The sequence below is a fragment of the Amia ocellicauda genome, chromosome 1 (assembly GCF_036373705.1).
Source record: "Amia ocellicauda isolate fAmiCal2 chromosome 1, fAmiCal2.hap1, whole genome shotgun sequence".
NCBI lineage: Eukaryota > Metazoa > Chordata > Actinopteri > Amiiformes > Amiidae > Amia > Amia ocellicauda.
Genome location: NC_089850.1, coordinates 16,912,881 through 16,935,733, shown reverse-complemented (window position 1 = coordinate 16,935,733; position 22,853 = coordinate 16,912,881). Strand labels below are relative to the sequence as shown.

The 22,853-nt window shown below is 39.6% G+C and overlaps 1 protein-coding gene across 1 annotated transcript in view; it reads right to left on the bottom strand.

Annotated features, from left to right (window-relative positions):
- Positions 1–22,853, bottom strand: part of ush2a (Usher syndrome 2A (autosomal recessive, mild)) — a 243,804-nt gene that overhangs the window by 140,818 nt on the left and 80,133 nt on the right. Inside the window, exons 22-33 of the mRNA XM_066697388.1 lie at positions 22,529–22,659; positions 19,887–20,013; positions 19,074–19,175; positions 18,727–18,915; positions 18,412–18,542; positions 17,780–18,053; positions 16,443–16,646; positions 15,240–15,320; positions 13,217–13,402; positions 11,409–11,522; positions 9,289–9,450; positions 3,516–3,675 (exon numbers count right to left, since the gene is read on the bottom strand). Of these exons, the coding sequence (XP_066553485.1) occupies positions 3,516–3,675; positions 9,289–9,450; positions 11,409–11,522; positions 13,217–13,402; positions 15,240–15,320; positions 16,443–16,646; positions 17,780–18,053; positions 18,412–18,542; positions 18,727–18,915; positions 19,074–19,175; positions 19,887–20,013; positions 22,529–22,659 (1,861 nt within the window). The remainder of the gene's footprint in view (positions 1–3,515; positions 3,676–9,288; positions 9,451–11,408; positions 11,523–13,216; positions 13,403–15,239; positions 15,321–16,442; positions 16,647–17,779; positions 18,054–18,411; positions 18,543–18,726; positions 18,916–19,073; positions 19,176–19,886; positions 20,014–22,528; positions 22,660–22,853) is intronic.

Here is a 22,853-nt window from a genome sequence, read left to right as displayed (position 1 = left end):
TCATGAGAAGAGCAGGTACAATAGCTAGGTTCTTGCAGATACAGTTGGAGTGAATATCCTGTAGTGTGGGATCTTGCAACCTTTCTCACAGGCAAAACAGAATCCAACAAACTAGTATTGAACATGAATGATCCTTCACCTCCCTCTATTACTGTTCTGCTAACAAGGCAAACGCTCACACAGGCACAGTTTCTACAATTAGACCCCGAGAGGGGGGGAAATTATATTGTCTATAATGCGGAGCTGCAATTCACTTCCTTTTCCACAGTAGCTTCATTTGATTTCTCCTATTTAAATTGAAATTTCCCTCTGAATAAAGCAATAACCATTTCCCTCCGACACCAATGAGAACAATTAATAACAAGAGCTTCAAAATATAAGTATGAGCATCCTGTACAAAAGAACACCATTAAGAGATCTGGATAGATAATGAAGTTATGAAAATCAGCGATAAAACAAATTGGGTCATATACATCTTTTAAACAAATGACTTCTAAAGATCAGAGGCATTTCTTAGCATTAATACTGCCAAGGAGAAAAGGAGTGTGAGTTTAACATGCCTGTTTGAAATGGAGGAAATTAGCATAATTGAATGAGAACTGTTTAGGAAGGTTGCTACAGTAAGGTGGCAGTAGATTGGAGGAGTATAGTAACACAGGATTTGATAATGTAATTTAATGCAATAGCCACTCCTTAGTTTGGATGAAACAACATTAGTAGCCAACTTGGTATGCCGCACAGGACAGCCTGGAAATATACTCCTGCCGTGCCTTTCTGAAGCAATTTCAGATGATCACCGAATAAAGTGCTGATGCTTTTCGAGAAACTGTGGAGAGTGTCACCTTTGTCAGCTTTCTCTGATGCAAAATGAAGTGTGACCATGTTTATGCTGCTTTTTGTTTTGCTTTTCTTCTTCGCCACATGGCACCCTGCCCTCATTCAATTGTTCTTAAGTGATGCTGGGAAACCGCTATGAGACGAGTATATATAGCAAAGGAAAAACTGCCAGAAATGGCTTTCAGAGAAATTGCCAGAGCACTGGGGCAGCACCAGATATACTTCAGCAGAGACCCGTGTTCGTGGAGAGAGCCCTCCGTGCCTGAGGGTGTCACCTACGTGCGGGTCAGGGGACAGGCACCTCTCGGAGGGAATATTGCGCATGCTAAGAAGGATGCAAGAAGGTCATCTGTCCTGCGCTCGCTCCGGTCATACACCTAAAGATCCTCTAGGGGCTGCGTTTCTGAAACTGACGTTGGCTTAAAAGACATGTAAATACACTGAAGTGTATAAATAACAATGAACACCTTTACAGATCTGTCTTAATTAGTTACACATGGTTTAACATTCATTTAGGGGCTCTGGCATGTATGAATGACTAACGTTCCCATTGCTAGTGACGAAACTCGCAGATAAGTAGAAGTTCAAACAATAAGCAAGCTATGTTAGTTCTTGCTTTCTGATCATATATTACCTCAGACAATCCATTCCACAATGTTGAAACCCAATCATATTATGTGCTTCTGTTACTAATAGGACCTACCAGTTCCTACAACAAATACAGATGTTGTTTATTTGCAGTTTTCTTTTTTTGGTAAATGGACAGAAAATACAAAAACCTTTAAAGAGATTTATGGCAATGGGGTACGCAGTGTTAATACCACAGACAAATGGTGCCGCTGGAGAAAGGGGTTATTGAGACAAACACTGAAGACCCCGGCACACGTCGTGGTGGCAGCGGCCATTCCTCATCCGAGCTGACGACGGGCCACCAAACCCCCTGACAAATGGCAGGACTGGCAGACTAACACAGCTCCGGAATAGCGGCTTCTCATTGGCCCGTTCCCGGAGACAAACCCAGTGCAATCACTCAGGACAAGCGGGGGTGTCTTGCCCCTGGGAGTCATGCATTAGACCAACAACGCAAAGTGCCTGGGGCAGATTCCTGCACGGCCAGAAACATGTTTCAGTAATCTGAAGGTAATATAGTCTTCAATCTTAGCAGTGCATTTGGTGCTGGATGTGATAAATGTACATCTTTTTGTTGGGTACATGATAGGGCCACGCGTTCAGAAAGACCCGCATTCCAAAATGTCATTAGTGCCACTGTTTTCTGTTGACTGTCATTAACACCGAGACTGTGTGCCGGGATGGCAACGCTTGACTCCCATAAGCACTGAACGTGGCGAATGGTAGAAAAACTTCAGCACTAAAAAAGTTTGGGGTTTGGCTCATGTTTTCCCTGCAACTTTGTATACAAACAGTTACAGAGAATGAAAATCTAAAAAAAAGAAACTGAAACAAGATGCAACAGCAACCCTTAATAAAATTCTTAATCACAGTACAGAGGAAGAAAAGTTGAGGAAACACTCTTCTTGGCTTCAACACATGGCTATTGTATGAACAGTTACTGCAATTTTAAACCATGATTTTGTTATATGTAAATGAGACAATTATTTCATAAAGTTGTACATCTTTTATTTCTCCTGTGCCCTTTTTAAATGTGTATTTAAATGCTGAATATTAAACAAATATGAGCTATGACATAATACAATGCATATTCAAAAAAATATTTTTTCCATTTTCCATTCCTTCTACAGGAATTGCTTCCATCAGATTTTATTATCATTATCAATAATAATAATAATGATGGGAATTATATATCACACATGGAAACTAAACAAACAGTTTAAAAACAGATAATCAACAAATACATTTGATCAAAAAACCTTAAAAGGCCCATTATTTTGATGCATTTGTGTTTAAAATCACGCCTGAAATGAAATGTTGAAACTGCAGTGACAAATCACTTGCCTTTGGAGACGAGAGCTACACTGTCAAAGGATCATATGTTACAATGGCTCGTCACTGCTTCTTTTAAGTATTAGCTCATTTGAAGACCTGTCTTTTGCTCAATCAGGTATGAGTTTTAATGCAAATTCTGTGCCTAGACTGATGACACTGACGCGAGAAGCGGTAATTATAATAATTGCTATCAATGTTCTAATGAAATAATCTGGATATTAATTGACATTTGACAACAGCGCATAAACACCCAGCCCCGTGCGACTGACAATGGTTTGTCTACATCTAAAGGGCGACGTAATAGGACTGGAAAGATCTGAGTACCTATGTCCTCAGCCGAAATGAGGGTGTCAGCGCCCAACATAGACGGGCTGCCTAATGACTAGACTCCACGAGAGAACGCCGTCTAATAAAAGGTGAGCAAAATCACTTTCATTAAAGCGCACGACTCGTTAGAACTGCGCGAAAAACCCATGGCTTCTCAAGGACAGTGCTTTAATGAGGGTGGAGTATATGTATTTTAACTTGAAGAAAATCCCCGCAAATGATGATGAAAGGTTCACTGCCCTGCAAAACTAATCACTTTGATGCATTTCATCACAATAAATTAAATTTTCTGTCAGAGCCCTGATCTCTTCCCTGTTCCTCACTTAATTCTCTAGAGGAATTTTAGAGAGATTTGTGAGATGCTTCGGCAACAAGCAGAGACTCACTGCACATAGATGCTCCTGGAGTCCAAAACAGTCAGAACGGGCTGGTCCACGTGGCTCGGTGGCAACTGGGCTGTTAACACCGTGACCTGGGAACTGTTGGAGCAGCCAGCCATCGTACAGCTAGTCAGGATGAACCAGTGTGGAGAGAACACCCCCAGACCTGCAGGACACAAACAGCATGTCTTAGACAGAAAAAACTGAAACAAAATTGCGTGTGTCAAAACAGGGCTGATCCTCTGATAATAAAGTAAAATTCAAGAAATATAAATTATATAATACATCAGATGTACAGAATAAAGCATGTGCATTTGTGTTCAGACAATTCTAGCATAACGATCATCTTATTACAGAATTTGGCCCCACTGGCCGACAGAAACTAATGCATTTAAGTGGCGAATATTGCAAAGCTAGTGTCAGGACAGCTGAGATCCTGCAAGCTTGAGCACAAAACCACAGACTTAGAGATGAACCTTCCACACTTAGTTGGGTTCAACCCCTTTCACTTTACTTACATTTAAATCTTATTAGAAATCCATTTCTTAAACCCACGCGACGTTAATTCTATACTGGTTATATTGAAAATCTGCTTCCTCTTCCTCTCTCCCCTTTTATGGTTTTAGATTTATAATGTCGACCTCATTCCAGCAATATGTTATTTTATCAAAAATCTTATAAAGGGAGATTGCTGTCCCATAAAATCACCATCAGTCAGCGCTATTAATCTCTGTCTGGGGACTAAACACTGAATCATGTTTATTCATCGTTAAGAAAGTAGACCGGCGGTAGGAATTACCCTGACATCGGCTCACATAACCAAACGAGTTACTGGGAAATAAATTAATTAACAAACTAACAGACAAACTCCAGTGCAGATTTACACCACTTTAAACACGATGGGCTGTGAAATGTTCAGGCAGTCAGTTGACAACCCAGTCACACAATCTTTCACAAAGCCTTGGTAAAGAAGGAAAAAAGGAAAAAGGAAAGGCTCCCAACACAAGCTATAGATGCAGTCATTAAATGTGCTTTAATACAATTGCTCTCAAATGGTTACTTTCATTATGTACAAACCTAAGGCGGATAATAGTACCTGGTTTGCTATTTTTTTGTTAAGCAATATCCATAAACATTAATAAACGCTGCCTTATATTTATATATTTCTTCTATTTCACCTCCTTATCCCGACACTTATTTGTCTTTCTCTCCATCACTGCAAATCACGTTGCTCAGTCCAGAATGAATTAATTACCAAGAACAGCTACACTGCGAAAGATCAATTTTGGCATAAATATTTGTGTTAGATCTCTCCAATTGGCTGGAAGGGGATTGTTCTTCTCTTGCCTCCAAGACACAGAGTCAACCCGGGGCAACAGGATTCTCTTTCTTTGCTGCGGATCAATTCAGCACATTGATCTCACGCTGCTTTTTTTTTCGCCACTTCCTGCAGCTGATAATTGTTTGTAGGTTTTTCCTCACACACATCAGGACCCAAAGTAGTGGGACGGCAAGCAAATATTGTAACTGCAAGTAATGTTTGTATCTCCATCACAGGCGTTCACCGAGAGGATATTTCTTGGAATTTGTACCGTTATATTTGTATATATTTATTTACAGCACTTTCCCATATGTAATCTTAACACTAACAGTTCTACGGCTCCTTGCTGAACGAGCATTATAAATGTGTCTGCCAAATTAAACAATAATAATAATTAAAGACTTTGCCAGAGAAATGCCAACAGAATGCAAATAAGCTAGCAGGAGACATCAGCCGCACACACAGACTATTTATACCGTCACGTCATGGCCTTAGCATTACGATGTGACTGAAATGCTGGAGGGGTGAATTACATATTGAAGATTAGATAAAAGTAATTTTCCACATAGTCTGCGGCACATAGTAATTACAGTGCCATTGAATGTAAAGAAACATAACTCCACACTTTTTTTTTTTTTCTTAATTAGGTGAAAAATATGTTACTGTGAATAGATTTGCAATGGCACGTTATGCTAACAGGTTGATAAGTGATGTTTTTTTGATGGTAAATGCAGCAGATGAATGACCCTGATACAATACCGTGGTTAAGCACTATTACTAGCATAATAAAGGACATGGTAAAATGATTTCAACTGGCCTAACCTCTTTTCTCACTGTGGTCTTACAATGTGTGTAAACATTCCTGGTAATGTGTAGGCATTTTGCTCACTGGTGGTCAGCTGGCTGTCCCCAGAGAAGCTGTGTTGCCAGTTGTGCACATCAGCGGGCTCTTTTGTTAATCGTTTGTACTGTGAGACTGAAGTTTGAAACATTGTCTGCAAAACATGACAAGTTTCAAAGGCTGTTCTCAACAGGAAAAGCCAACTCCTCTGAGATCTGGAGAGCAGGTCTGCTGTCTAGAAAAGGACGGAATGCAAAAGACCCCAAAATCACAGTAAGGGCTGCTGTGAAGCTGAACTACGATTTATTGAAAGAAAATGGAAACTATGGGCTAGAATACCAAGCCTGATAGAGACGGTGTCGAGACCGTGCAGATTTATGTGTCCTTTCTCAGGTATAGAAAGGTAAACAGCTCCATTTATTTATAATTTATTCTAAACTGTAGAAAGGAGAGACTTCCCACTATAACGCAAAGTATTAGATCAGTAGGTCACCTGCCTCATTTTAAAGCCAAACAACAGCCTGAATCCTAACCCTGGCCAACACCAAAATTTCAAGCTAGGTCCATACAAATCCACACCCAATTAAGTTATCCTTAGTTTACCAGGGACTCCAACACTAATGCTTACCAAAATGTAACCATAATTTGATACATTAACATTTGTCAGCTTGGCTAGCGTTAAGTTAAGATACATGTAATTTCTGTGCATAATTTAGATAAATTAATCTAAATATTACCCATTAATCAACCTAATTGTAATGAAAAGCAATTCCTGCTTTCATCTGTATGGCAAATGTATGCTTGACTTGATCATATTTTCAAATTTTCAAATTTCCTCCATTTAAAAAATTCCTTAAACATCCAAATCTCTTCTGAATTCTGAACTGTGAAATAATTTCTACTACAGTAACATAACTGTACAATGGGACAAGCTCAGGTTTCTGGTTGAAAGTAAGTTTGGGCTTGAAGTTTATAAAGGTGTGTTGCACAAAAGTTTATGTTTTAATGTATATGTTAAGTAGGTATGACTAAGGCTTGAAACCCAGTTGTAGCATATACAATCAGACCTCAAATTGAAACCCATCAGTCCCTATCATGTTAAACATTTGAACTTCAATAGATGTGAAATGACAACATTATGCATAAACTCAAAACATCCATAAGGGTTTTTAAGACGTTGTTTTGTAATACTTTTATTTCTGCCGCTCTCCCGCAGAGTTAATTCAATCTGTACAGTCCCACAATGTGTACAATGCGCTTGGCAATCTGCTAGTGACAGTTCCGTTCCATCCTATTAGCAATGAAAACAACTTCACCATTTCCAGGATTATGCCATTTGCATAAAATCAAACACTGGGTAGCGCTGACAAGAAAAACGGATCACCGTAAGACGCCTTAGAAATGGATCAACAAGCATTACCTGCAGATGTGTTACAAGAAATTACATCTCAGTGCATGGAAGCCCCACCGATTACTGTCAAACAAGCTATAATTTTCAATATGGGCTATGAATGATGTGCTATTTCCCCATTGATTTCCTGCTGTTGTTGGAAGAATTCCATTGATCTTATTTTACAGCATAAACAGATGATTGCTTAAAGATCAGAGATTCCCTTGTACGGACATCTTTGCTGAATGAGGAAAATTTGTCAAAGGCCACTCATTTTAAACTTTGGGAAGAAAAATCTTCATACTAAACACCGCACTCCTTTACCTTTACTTATCTTGATGTTGTATTTCATGTATGCACCACCACAACACAGATTCTTTGTGTGTTGTTTCATCTCTACATGTGCGGTACTTAGATACGTGTGTTCAGGGCACATCAGGACAACCATCCAAATCAAAATTCCAGTCCTTGACGATATTTAACAAGTACACTGACCCCTACCTAGTGAGAACCTACCAACAAGTACCTTGTTTGCGATTGGTGGTTGGGGTCAAGGTTTGGACTTGCAAGGTGAGGCTCTTACAAAGTACCTGATCAAAACAAGCTTGACAACGTAAGCGCTACGGGTGTGATAACCACATAATACTGTTTTAAAGCAGCCCCGTAAAGCTACTTGTCTGGGATGATGAATTACACTTTAAGATGCTGTAATATCTTTTTCATAACTTACACATCCTCTTGAACTTAGCTGAACATTCCAGGAGCAAAGAAATGACACCTTACTCACAGGTAAAAGCTTATTATTTTAACCGTAACCCTTCCACGGGAGAAAGCATTTCCTGAAGTACCTGAGGATGCAACGCAAATAGAGTACGGGGCAGACAGGCTCTGACAGAACCCATATGAAAGTCTAATGTGGAAAGCCACTCTATGGTGCTACTGTAGTCAAGCAAAAGCAAAAGCAAAAGCATGGTAAGATATATTCAATCATGCTGAAAACACAGTTTACTGAGGCACTGTGACAGCATGTAAATGTGTGGTAAACGTATGGCAAAGCATGACAAAAGTACAGTCGAATCATGCAAGACTAGGGAAGTGAAAAGAGGGTAGTAAAACATTTAAAAAAACACAAATTCAATCAATAGATGTTAGCAAGCGGAGGCGTTGGGTAGGACGACAATAAAAAATATATTTTAAGAGAGGCAGGGAAAGCACCTGCTGTCTCATTCAGCCCAGCAGTTGTAAACAATTAAAACAACGGTCTGTGTGAATGAATGCCAACTTAACTAAACAAATAAAGACATGAAGAAGGAAGAAGAAAAAAGAAAAAGGAACCTCTCTGAATTTCACAGCTGCATGCCTGGAAAAAGCCGGAGGATTTTATTGTGTTTTCAGCATTCTGCCCTGAGACGCGGGAATCCCCGGGGATCACGCCGCAGAATCGCACTGGTCTGAGCTGTTTGATATCATAATATAGTGTCAACGGCTGCACTAAATTGAAAAGTGTGTCAGCGCTGCATTTGTAATGGGGAAAGTTGAAGATTGCTGGAGATATTCTACGGGAAGGTAGTTTGTTTTGAACAGAATACCTCAAATTTGAGAGCAGTGTTTTGGAAAATATTATTAATATTAGTAGTAGTGGTATTATTAGTATTTTTTTAATTATTTTTTTATTCATTAATTCATTGTTATATTAACAACAACCACCACAATTCAAATAAGAATTTCAGATTTGTGAACAAATAGGATTATATACAGCACACTCTCCAGGACAAACTTGTGCTTGTTTTTAAAAGACTGAATACAATCTGAATAAAACCATAATCACACAGTGACTATCACAGCTCAACCCAGAACAGCATAAGTAGGGAAAATGCGGTCTGACTACAATCCTGTAATCATCAGGAAACAATAAAGATATACAAACAAAATACGTGTCTATCTCACAATCTCTAATTGTCAAACGGCCTGCAAGAGAGATGCCACTATAACTTTTAGGAACTCCTACTTTCAAATCTTAATGTGTCTTTTTTGTGTGGCATTTCCCCACTTTAACTACTTTAGCAGTCTCTTAAGACAGATGATTTGCTAATGCACAGACAACTGCACACCCCCACACCAGCACACACAAAGTTCCAGCAGAGAAGAAAAGAGTTCAGCTGCACGTTTTATACAAATGTGTACACCATTTTACAGGTGATGAATAAAACAAAGACACAGTACTTACCGGTGGCATTAAACTCGGTCTGATTGCCCTTGTAGACCAGATTGTCATCCTTGTACAGCATGTACTCTGTAATTATGCCATTGGGGTGTAGTGGGAGACCCCAGGACAAAGACAAGGAGTTGGGATAGGAATCTGCTGTTGGGGGGAGAACATCTCTGGGAGCTAAAGGGGGAAAAAGAACAAAAAAAACTAAAAAAAAACTAAAAACAAATCTAGATATGAAGTGTATAATCTAAAATTCAAAGTTGTATGCGTGGTAGTATTGAGGGAAACAATAGTTTTGAGGTATTTTTTTACGATTATTATTGTTGTTTGTGGCAGCAGTTAAATGTCTATTTCAAGATTGAGACTAGTTGAAAGACAGTGTAGTCTGATATTGTAGTGAGATAGATGGCCCAGGCGTGGCTATCGGCACCACATCTACAGCTAATGAAAATAATAGAACTGTAACCCTTCTAAATTAAATAGTAATCTTCCATCAAACATAGAGGCAGAAAAGTCCGTTATATGGTTTTATTTCCATTAGACTGGAAAAAAAAACCTGACTGTGATCTTAAAAGCAGTCAATGCCCATACACATAAAAGACAAGACACAGTCCCTTTTGCTCCTCCTGAGTGGGACTGCGGTGACAGGTAAAGCGCATATTTAACTACTGTATATAAACAGTCGCACAGAGCGCTGGTTTGTCTTTTATTCCTCCTTTGATATGCAAACGGTTTTTAAAGATGATTTTTTACTGCTGTTTGAACTGCACTTCATGATAGTCAGACGAGAGAGAGAGAGAGAAACAAAGAAAGATTCTTAGAAGAAGTAATACCGCCGAGTTTCTCCTGGATCTTGACTAATTGGGAGAGAATCCCGTTATTATTTAAGCATAAGCTCGAGCACACTGGAAATAAATGGGATTTATTGCAAGACAGAGGTGTGCGTATTCCCACCCTATAGTTTGCAAATGCCAACAATGATGTAATATATAGGGGGACTTCATTTAAAGGGATAAAATAGACCAAGCCCCCTTTTATCTGTGCACCCACCCCAGATAAAAAGCACCGAATTTCTCAGCTAACTAAAGTTGCTGAAAAGGATTTGTCACCATCGCATAGAGACGTGAAACTCATTTTCTTTTCCCTCGTTTTGATTCTCTGTATCTGTGATCAATACTGTAATCTAACTTTCCATAATCACATCAACTTTAAATTGATCTTTTACTCTGTAATGACCCCCAAATTCATATTATCCCCTAAACAGAGCTATTATTCAGCTTTAATGAAGGGCAGATTCAACGCAGATTAATGAGGGGAAGGGAAACACACTCCAAGTATTGCTTTATTAATACGGCAGACTCGGACAATCTCGACAGGTAACCTAATATCATTTACAAAAGTAGGCAAGAAAATGGAAACAAATCCTCCTTCAGTTATTCTTCTTCGCGCCGCTGTTGTCGTTTCATCTCATCGTGTTCAGCGAGTGTCCGTGCTGTTTGTTTTGAGCTGCTGAGTACACACTGAGAAAAAGGCTCTCCTCTCCCTGCGTGTGCGCATACAGTTAAATGACAAAGCAAATAAAGAAATTAACTGCCGGCTCTATTGCCTCGGTGACTGTTTCTCGACAGCTAGTGCAGCAAATCTTTAAGCAGCCTTCAGCAGTTCAAAAGAGACCATGGAAATCAAGCGTTTGATTCTCAATTTCATACTTTGCTATACAATCAATTCTTTTTAGCCAGACTGTCTCTGGATTTACTTCTGTGGCGTAGTAAAATGAAGAAGCTTTCATTAATCTTTCAGATGCCTCGTATTAATGACAAGGCTCTTGCATGAACAATGTAACAGCAATTAAAAAGCCCATTAATCTGCATTACAGCTATTAAAGATGCATGTCATTAAAGGGTATAGAGTTTGATTCATTTTCACACACCCCCACCCCCCAGAATTCCCCCCCCGACAACCCACCCACCAAAAAAAAAAAAAAAAAAATGGGAGCAATTACGCGCTGGCAATGCACTTTGTCATCAAATTAGTTTGGAGTTTTCCAGCAAATGGCCCTGCACCATTTTAGCTCTTCTCCGATTTTATTATTCATCAAAGAAATGTGTGAGTCAAGACCTTCTTAATGACTTTACCCTCTTGTGGAGAGCTGATGTTCCTGCGATGGAGGCTTTCAGAGCAGCCAGCCAGGGTGCACACTGTTAGGGTGACGCTGTAGTTTGTAAAAGGAGCCAGGCCAGTTAAATTGCCTGCAACAGAAGAAAGAGGCAAGTGTCATTCCATTTGTTTCCATATTTTATTTCTCCTTAACTATCAGATCTAATGCAATCGCTTCTGAAACACAGCGTGATATAACCATCCGTTCTGATAATAGGTCTAAATTAAAAAGATCTTTATTATCAAACAGTAATATCTCCTATTAATCAAAGAAATGAAAGTGATCTGGGGTAGATGTGGGATATGGGACACTAATGACGTTATTTAATAGTGACAAAATGGAGATAGCAGGTCATGCTTTTTCAAGAGCTATCACTAACTTTAGATTGAGGTTTTTTTTCTCCCACTCCCCCTCATCCGTTTCTATGCTTTATTCCTAATGTAGAATATTTGTAGTTCTTCTTAAAGGGGATGTTCTTTCTTTCATTGCAACAGCTTGTCTTGTTGGTATAAAACTGTGACAACACCAACTGTACAGCACTTATATTAAACCAAATTTCACATATTTTATATTTATATATTTATAAAATATTTATATATTTTAAGAGATAGGAGTACTTTTCCTTTGGAGTTCAGGTGTCTTTATAGTGAAAATGTTTCCCAATAATTTAACAAGTCACGCTTGAGAAAAATAACCAAACGTATTTTGATCGGTAGATTCACAGCAATCTGTTTATTCCACGGTCTTTCGTGAAAACCCAGTGCTGCTTATATCCTCGGATATATATTTCACAACATGACCTTAAATCCATGTCTTTTATTACATTTTTACACTTTCCACATTCCGATTTATTTATGAATGTATTATCCCAAAATAACAGCAGTCCTTTTTGTATTTAATGGTTTCTGTTTGAGTGGCTCTTTGGCCACCTTCCACTATAATCTGTTCTCCTTCATTATGTTAATCTGGGGGCGGAAAGATTGCTGTCATCTTCAAGTAGCTTGCTCAGAGAAGGCAAACACCTATGCCTGTGTATAATTGGCCAGGTGGCTGTTTTTTTTTTTTTTTTTTTTTTTTTCTTGTCACCCAGCTTTTAATTCAATTAAAACACTGACTGCTCCACTCTCATTAGCCACTCATTTACTTTCTCACTCTTTATCTCGGTCTGTAATTTTACATTTTGTGTCATGCCTACCATAAATTAAAGCTGTACGGCTGTACTGTTTAACACAGGCCAAGAAAAGTTATCTTAATATTAATCAGAAGGCGTACGTTGCCTGGGTCTGGATTTCAGGTTCACACAGCGACTCACTGAAAGCAGCAGAACAATGCTCCCAAGTTAGAGAACTGTCTGGAATAAAACGCATGCACTAAACATGTCTTTCCACAAGCTTTTATAGGGACACCTAACTTTTGTTTAAGTGATAGCATAAATAATGAGACTGATGCTATTTTTCACTTGGGTTTTTCCAATATTTTTTCCTGGTGAAAAGTTGTGCATTTGTAACATTTTCCTCAAACTACAACTACTCCTTAAGAGCATGTGGTTGCGTTCTTAACTTTCTGCAAGGTAAGGGCTGGAGCAAATCAAAACTTTGATCTACCCATGCACAGCAAAGTACTAACCTGTACCCTATTGAATGAAAACCAGAGCACATGTTATTTATGATTTTCTCACAATAATTCACATACTTATTTTTCTGTTTTAAAAATCTTAAAAAAAAAATACATATACGTTTTTTCTAAAGTCTAGCCCTGCCGTACCTTTTCCTGAGCAGCTCTTACCTGTCAGGTTGGGGCTGGCTGGGAATTCGGCAGTGATTGGGGGCAAACTGGGACTGTCCCGATTGTACGCTTTCAAAATGTACTTCTCAATTACACCTCTGACCCCAGCCGGCTCGTCCCAGCTCACCTCGGCGCTGTAACCATTTACACAGCGAACTCTGGAGGGAGGCAGCACACTTTGTGGAACTGTGTGAGGATAAAAATAAGAGAGAGAGAGAGAGACAGAAAGAGAAAGAGAAAGAGGAGAGAGAGAGAGTCAGCCCCAAGAAAAGCAGCACACATTCTTCAATTTTAATAGACGCTGTAAATCATATCTAACCATTAGCATAAATACAATTTATTAGAGTTGTAACTTTTTCAGCACTGATTTAATATGACTGTACATCTCCTACCATTCATTCTGGGCTATATTTCAAAACGATCAAGCATTCCACTTCTTCCTGGACTAGGTTAATCTTTTACGAAACATTAATTGAGATTCAAATAAATGTACAAATCCATTCAGGTCTGGTATTGTTTTCCAACAAAGATTAAATGCTTTTTAAAAGCTTTATTTGTGTGTTTGTTTGTAAAATCCATGATCATTATCGCTGCTGTAAATTACTGGATCCCTTGAACAAGAAATTTTAAAATTAAAAAAATTAAAAATAACAAGACATACAACAGATTCCACAGTAGAGTAATTGGTTGCTGTATATTTCTTTTTTGTTTTGGTTACTTTGCTTTAAATTATGAGTTCACGAGAAGGTGCTTTGTGGTTTGTCAGAGAATCTTTAACTGGAACACAAGACGACAAACATCAGCAAACTAAAAACAAGAGCCCCGGCAACGACTTTTAATGATACACAACCCCTCTACTCTCCCTCCAAGACTTTGGCACCAAGAGGCGTTTGCATTACGCTTTCTCGTAACCTCTACCCAGTGACGAGGTGAAATCTACCCCGCGCACCACGCTGGTCAGTGAGAACTTCATTACAGATGACTGCGCTGGGGCCACCCGGGCTGGGCCTGCGGAGCCCCACGTCAGGATGATTAATACGGAGCTCACACGGCGTCCACGTGGGCAACTCCTGCGTTTCGAAGGTTTTAGGCGTCGCAAGCAACTAACTCCAGATTATTACTTTCACTTCCCTCGCCTGCTTATTAACCGCTCCTTCCTGAATAATTAATTGCATCGTATTTGAAGTCATTAAAAAGTTGTTTTTTTCCCTGTCGTCGCCCTCTCCCCCACCACACATACGCACACACACACTACTGAACAGCCTTCAGAGTTTTATTGTTATGTAGGGAATACCGTAACGGCAGTGTGGGTAATTGAATGGCACGAGATGCATTCAGTGGAGGGGCCTCCAGTGTCTCTTTATTCAAATACAGTATTTAAATATTTTAAAAGGAACATATATTTAACCCCACCAAAGTCAACGCCATAACCAGGCTTTGCCACACCTGAAGGACTGGGTACAAAAGAGCACAGCCACAATTAACGGGAATAAATTGATCACGGATTGTCAATATGGCCCTTCCACTCGTACTTTTATCTGCTTGCATCAAATCTGACAATCATGTTCAGCGTCCTTTGCCAAAAATGCATACAAATAAGTGCTGTGATGTTCTAGAACCACTTCGATGAGAACACGCAGGCAAAGAAGGGATTTCTGTGGACAGATAATGTTTTCTTTTCAGTCATTAAGGAGATAGAAAGGGAAAACAAAGGAGCCTGGCTGTGCCCTCTTATGCCTTCTTTAATCGAGCAACATTACAATATGATATCTAACCCTTTAAGCACCTTTCCTTCAGGGAGCTCTTGTTTATTTCACAGACGCATCTGCTCCATTTATAATAAGCCCCTCATTTTGACGGGGGCTGTTACCAAGCGCCATGCGATAAGCTATCTGTAGCGCCATCTCATCTGCTTGACTGTTACATTCATTGTGCAGATAAGAATAAAATGAGATTTCTGAAAACCATGACACAAACAAATATGTGCGCTCTCTTCAGTGTAAGGGAATTCCAGCGTGTTTACCTGCTTCTCGGGTCCGGCCTCGCTGCCACTGGCTGGACGCCGAGCCACCTGCACTGGAAGCAGTGACCCTGTATAGGTACTCTGAGGGAGAGAGCGAGAACAAATAAAATTTCACTTTGCATTTCCTACGTACGATTTATTCTGACAAAATCACCTTGAAACAACTAGAAGGATCTAAATTGCTGTGCATCCTTCACAGAAACAAAATTCTGTTCAGATCTGTCCTTTCTTTTCCATTAAATAATTCAGTGTCATGTTATTATGGGGACACAATGACCATAAATTAGTTTTAAAGAGATACTGAGTCACTATACTTTTGTTTTGCTCTTTTGCCAGCACACTCAGCTGCTTTTGAAGGGAGAGTGAGATTACTAGTAAACAAAACCTGTGATAAACATGAAAAATGACAAATTCAAAAAATAGGACATTCAAAGCACTATATGAACATGAATCTACTAATCTGCTGCTTACTGTACCTTACCTTTTTCTGTATACAGTGCAGTCACAAAGTTTCAAAATCTTGACGTTTCACAATCTTGACGTTTCAAAATCTCAAAGCTTCAAACTGCCTCATTGAAGCCAATGGCAGATCTCTACTCTGCATATATAGTGTGTATATATATATATATATATATATATATATATATATATATATATATATATATATATATATATATATATATATATATATATTTATTATAGTTTGATCAATTGTGACTGCACTGTATATCTTTAAAATAAATATTTTCTACTCCCATTTCCCTACATTGTACAGAGTTGTCAGCCTCCTTAAGAGGATGTGGTTGTACTCTGTGGCACAGCAGTGGTCTGTGTAGGGGAAGTCAGTGGCTATCTGGCGGTTGACAGATTTCTCCCCCTCGTGTCATGAAGCTGCCACAGCTAATTCTATCAAATCTGGCACCCTCCCTTTTGGACTGGAGAACCTTTGCAAAACAGTCCATGGGGAATCCAAACATCAAACTCCAAGCACTTGAAACAACACTTGCTGTGAAAGGAAAGGCTTAATATGACCATCAGCAGCTTAAAAAAAGAAACAAAAAACTCCAGCTGATCCAGAAAAAACAAAACAAAGATACGATGCCTTATATTTGAAACAGAAATGCACAACCAGATGCCAAATCCCCCAAATTCAGCACTAGAGTGTGATGTTAGAGTGCCAGATTTCAGGCGGCGGTCTCGTACCCGTGAATGGCTGTAGAGCATGGTCCTTCGCAAGCCTTTCCACGCCTGTATACACCAGAATGGAGTCATTTCCCCTGCAGTTAAGAGCGGTGTCAGTTGACAGGCATCCATCCAGATTGACTCTGACAGCACTGCTGGACACAGCCGCCAAGTTTACGACAGCCCCTCGTGTGAATTTAACATCCTTTATACAGCCACCAAAACCTGGCAAGCAATGAGGAATGAATGTCACGTTTCTGGCTTCAGATGGTTTTTGAAACCAGTGCACTCACACTGTGCTCAAGTAAAAGAAAAAAAAAAAAGACACAAAAAATACAACTCTACCCCATACAATGCCAACTTCACTGACAGATGTGTGTTCCTGTTTAGTACCGCTATAGCCCTGCTTGTGTATCATGTAGAACATTGTGTTGTAGTGTTGTAGTGCTGGTCAAACCATACACTATACTACACTACAAACCATCCTCTCTCTGTTCGAAAGGGACATAACATATTCTCGGAGGAATAATAAAATAAAATAAAATCGATCTTTGATATGCTCAATGATGATGCTTCATTTGAAGAATGCCTTTGGAATAAATGTTTGCTTAATCGCATGCCTTTACAATTAAGGTAAAACATTCCTGTCTCCTCCTCCTCTTTCTTTAGTCTTTATCTTTATGTATTGCAGATGATTAGAAACCTATGAATGCTTGTGGGCCCGGGGTTACCAGATACCTGTAAGTACCCACTTAGTGTTGAGAGATATATTGTAAAATCATGCTGGACCAGTTTTAAAAGCACAGACGGATATTGTGCGTCTATGAAGTCGTGGAGGGATGACCTCGGAGCGCTTTGAGAGGTGGATTATACAGAAAGCACGTCCAGACAGCCACTGGTCATTTGTTGTGGTACCTGACAATGCTCTCTATCTAGAGGTGGATACAAAGCCCACTGCCGACGAGAACAGCTGACATTCAGACAGACACATATTTTGAGAGGCTGTGCTGAAAGAGCAACTTTCACAGCATGATTGAAGAAGTCTCGAGCACAGGCATCATTGGAAAGAGATTGTGTGCCCAATAGTGCTACATGTTCATAGTTTAACCCGTCTGACCTGTAGGAAATACGGTATTTTCTGTAATGCATTCATTTCCCACAAAATACTCTGTATTTGGCCTTTAAACCAGGCTTCTGAACATGACCATAACATTGTTTATTCACATTTACACTGAACTCTGTATAATGGTGTTGGGAACTGCTCGGCAATATCCATTATAGTGTCGTTCAGGAAATGTTATAAAAACAGAAAAAAAAAAAAATCTAATTCACAATCGCAATCCTCCCACCTCCCTTACCTTGCTGCAGGCCCAGGTTGGGGAAGGCACTGTGCAGGTCAGCTGGGATCCCCCCGAGGTAAATGGGGGAGTTTATATGCAGGTCCTCTGGGGTCGCCCCCGACACTTGCTCTGAAAGCTGATTCATGGTGGCCCCGGCTGTGGGACCCTGCTTCCTCAGGGACACGCGATTCCAGCGCCCATCGCAGTACGACAGGCCGACCCACAGGTTGACCTGTGTGAGGTAGTGGCTCCACTTGAGAGTGAAGCTCAGAGTGCCACTTTGCAGCTCCACCTTCCAGAATAGGAAAAAATAAATAAACCACAGGCAAACACACAACTAGGCCGGTGCTGGTATGAATGCACCTGAGGAACCTATGTCATATTTAGGACTGGACCAAATTCACAACTTCAAACCACCAGTGATTAGAAAAACCTTAATTTCTACATTGTGTTCTAATTTTGAGTTTATTTTTTATAATGTGAAGAGGATTCTTAAATATATATAGAGAGAGATAGAGAGGTCGAGAGTGAGAGATAGATATTAGATAGATTTTATGTTTTTTATTTCTATAATTTATTTTAGACAATGGTTCTTGGATCAATGTGTTTTAATACAGAAAGTCGGCTCTGTTCTCTACTCAAATACCCACAGCCAGGTAGCCTTGTCCTTCCATGTTGTACGCAAACAGAAGCAGGCCATTGAGCTGATCTGTTCGCAAATCGAAGGTAATCTCAAAATCTGCTCCTCCTGCAAAAACGAACGGATACAATTCCAGAAACCCTGGAAAAGGAAGAACAATTATTAGCAATTAACAACAAAATGGACTGAAACGAATATTTACGCAAAACAGAAGTATTACAAATGCAGGAGGCTGTAGGGAAAGCTTTCAAAAGGACATGGCTTAGGAGGCTTGTGGGTCCAGGAAGAACATTCATGAACAGCTGCTGACTATATGATTCTCTACCTTGTCCCAAAAAATGAGCTCCTTCCACTGTGTGAGCGGGGCAGCCCTCCCAGCTGCAATAGACCCCAGCTCTCTGCTCAGCGCTCCCCCAGTCTAACGGCTCCCAAGACTCAACTGGAGAGTCGCTCTTCTTGATGTAGACGTCACTGATGCAGCCCAAGAAGGCCCTGTGCATGAGTCTGGCGTCTCCTGGAGAACAGTTTATAAAGAACAGAAGTGCATTCCACAACTAGTACCTTTCCATATCAGATAAACGGCCTGTTCTATTAGGTCCGTTTTAAACCTTTATTTTGGCTAAATAATCAATACATTTGTTAATACTGGATGAACAATTAAGAGCAATTTACCTGTATCTTCTCTCAGCATGAGAAAGTCGTTTGGAAGGCCACCGATGAAGACTCCAGTATTTTCTCCAATGATGGTACTCCCACTAGTTGCAACCTCAGACCCTGTGTGGATAAAACAGCATTCACCTTAAAAATCTATAAAAACATGTATAAATGAATAAGTAAATAAATTAAATAATTTAACTTGGTTAAGAGAATTCCCATTTCATAATTGTCGGATGTCCGTCCCTCTCCTAAAGAACTGTGAAGTGCATCCCTATAGATCTGGGCATTGTGTAAGTTTCTGTATTATTCTGTATAATGATCTCTGTCTTTTTTATAAATGAGTCCATTACATGTGTATTTTACACATAGAATCAGTTTGCTTTTAAAAGAGACAAACTTTAAATGCCCCTCAATCGGAAACGTCCTCCCAATGCGAGAAACCTCCCTGATGACAACCATGCAAAGCAGAGTGCATATGTATATGTGTGCCTGATTTTTTTTGATTCTGTCTGAAGCGCAGGGAAACGTTGAAGCTGCAGAGAAACTCCACGAGCCAGCAAAGCTCCTGGCTGTGAGGATGTGAATGAACAAGTCTGTATGAAAGAGCCACGGCTCCCCAGCAGCATGTCTTAATTGAAATGCGAGTTCAGGAAGGGAGAAACTCCTTTCCTAATTATTCTAATCACACAATGAATGACAAAGATTAACCTTGATAATTCCTTGCCTTGGAATTTGTAGAACCAGGGTTTAAAGAAATTGACAGAACAGAAACAGTCTCAGGGAAGCCTATGAATATGAGCAATGTGAGCCGGCTATGTTAACTATTACCTCTGTATTGATTGTCCACAATGATCATTCCCACGGCCTGGTTTCTCGTAGCGATCACATGGTGCCACTGGTTGTCATTATAGAGCTTCCCGCCATCATTGTTCGGACTGACGGCCACCGCGGATGCCTTAAAAACAACAAGCAAACAAACAAACTTACTTTTTAATATGTTCTCAGTATATGTTTGGAGTTGTAGTTCAATAGTGCAAGAGTTGAATAGTTCGATTAGTTACATATTCTGTAAATCTGCTGCACACAACTATTTTGATTAAATAAAGGTGTAGCCTAAACAGAGAGTGCAATTTGAATGCTCACAGGCACCGCAGGGGCAAGAGAGTAGAAACAAGGAACCCAGGCAGTCGGACACCTGAGGGAAGGCATGACTAATCGAACTGAAGAAGACAGGGTGGAAAGGATGAGAGAGGATATGGGGAGAGACAAGAGTCTGGAGGTAGGAAGCAACGACCTGGTAAACAATGGAAGAAAATCATTTAGCTAAGATAGGCATTTGGTTATTTCATGTTTTCTACACTTAACTTCAACATCAAACAAAACTTGGGGCTGTTTGTGTTTGTTTGTTTGCTTGCTTGTTATTTATAATAAGTAAAGACTGGAACAGTGGCAAACAGCCATAGAGGAGAAGGGTTTTCTGGACAGAAACGGAGACTTATAATGTTGCTCAGTCCCACAATGCGTTGTAAATCTTTTCCTGGTTTAAGATGCTCATTCTGTAATGAAAGCTATAGATGCATGCACGCCTTAAGATACATTAGCTAATTGACAGATATCTTATCTTATCTGACATAACAAAAATTAAACAGGCCTTATTTATTAAGTAAATCGGTTTCAAATAACCATTAATCATGAGATGAGTTTTAAAGCTGGCCAGTGTATCCAAGATTCCAGTTTCCAAAGACAAGAAAGGGTTTTGTTAAAAAAAGGGATTCCTCATGGTCCTTTATTTACAAGATCACTTCTGTCACAATCCCAAAAAGCTTTTCACTATAGTACCATCTGGTTCTTATTTTTAAGTAACTTTAATCATTTTAAGCACTGAGTTGGTTTAATACAATGTATAAAAGGGAGGCCAGAGACCATTTTCTCAATATTCCCCTAAGAATTTTTGATTTCTGGTGGCCTTTTAATGGAATAAAAGACATCTACACAGAACACACTGCTATTTTTTTCTTTTTTTATCAGGTAATGTCCATTTTTTTTTTGTGTGAAAGTGAATGAAAATATTCATGCCCATATCAGATGGCTAGATAAATAGCACTTACCCAAAGTGGTCGGGGGAACATAAGGCTGTCATTTGTTAGGCCGCCCTACACAACCTCAGGGGTAAATTCAATCTCTTATACACTAACAGAACGACCACAGCTCACGGAGGCCAGGAGAGGAGGTATTCTGCTTCGAAACAATGACTTTCAGGCCTTTGAAAATGGAGATGCCTTTCCAGAAGAAGAGCTCTGAATTTACACATTGTGTCCTTGTGTTTTGAAAGCTGCGTTGACCGAGGTGGCGGTATAGTTGATGCAACCCACCTCTGGCATGATTATTTTATGTGACCTGCCCTCACAGAGAGGTACTTGATGAAACCGATACTGTAAGCAGCATCGGGTGGGAATATTAGCAATGCAGCATCGTTTTGCGACCGTCTTAACAGTAACTAAATATTCTTTCATGAGACAGCATTTAATAAAATGCTCATTAATTTCATCATTAGAAAGGGTGTGCGGGGAAACTCACCAGTTTCCTGTGTCACGCCCAATTAGCATCCCATGCTAGTAATCCCATTAGTATTGTTGAAATCACTAATGGGAAAACTAATGGGCATGCTACCAAGGGACATTAATTGGGCATGACACCACTTTTAGTTTTAATTATTGAACTAGCCTAATGAAATGTGTTTGTAAAATACTAAAATAGTGAAATTTTGCATCATGCCAGTGGAAGGGGAAGAGTTGGTGGTCTTGGTGGACACAGATCGGACGGCGGTGGCTCTACATTTTGACAACAGAGCAAACTTACCTGTTGCTGCTGGGAGAGTGTTACATCATGATTAAAATGCTATTAGTCTTCTGACAGAATGTCTATATGTACAAAATTGGAGGCCGTCTAAGGTACACTATGGATTTTTGTTTTTTTACAGCTCCAGTAGAACTATTTTTGAAAAAGGACGTATGTAATGCAAAACAAAGAGAAAAGCAGTTATATTGCTACAAAGTGAAAGATAAATTCCACACATAGCAGATCATTGTGTAACTTGTTTTACATCCACCAAGATACTTGAGCTGTCGCTTTATCAAGATTATTATTAGTTATAGATTTGTCAGATGCAAGGTTAAATACATTTCATAGAGTAAAAAGAAACGTAATTTTTGTTCTCTGCAATCGGAAACACCATGTTATTAACCTTGGGCTTTTGCAAATAAGCAAATATCAGTATTAAAGAAATGAGGGGAATGAGAAATAAATAAATGTGTGAGAATTATGAAGAGAGAAAAATTACAGAGAAACAGTGATATTAACATAAACTGTAAAAGGAACACAAAATATTCTATAGCCAGGGCAAAATAATCACTTATCATTGGGCAGTTTTTGATTTAAATGTGCAGGAAAGGAGTTTTTTGTATCCATACCTGAGGGTCAAAAAGAAAGAAGGGCCGGCCATTGTGGATCTGCAAGGCTATGTACTCTTCTTGTTCCCCCGGGGCGATGGCACAGAGAAGTAGTCCCTCCCTTGCCCTGGTCCTGAAACTCAGCTTAATACCTGAGGTGTGAAGGCAGTCACAAAACACAACCAGTTTACAGGCTGTGCTGGCTTCCATTTCACGGCCTTTGATATGATCAGGTTTGCTGTTGAGGATGAGGCGTCATAAATCAAACCAACCCGACAGAAATCAAGCATGGGATAATATATTGTCAGTTCATTATTCATAGTGATAAACCAAAGACATGGATATA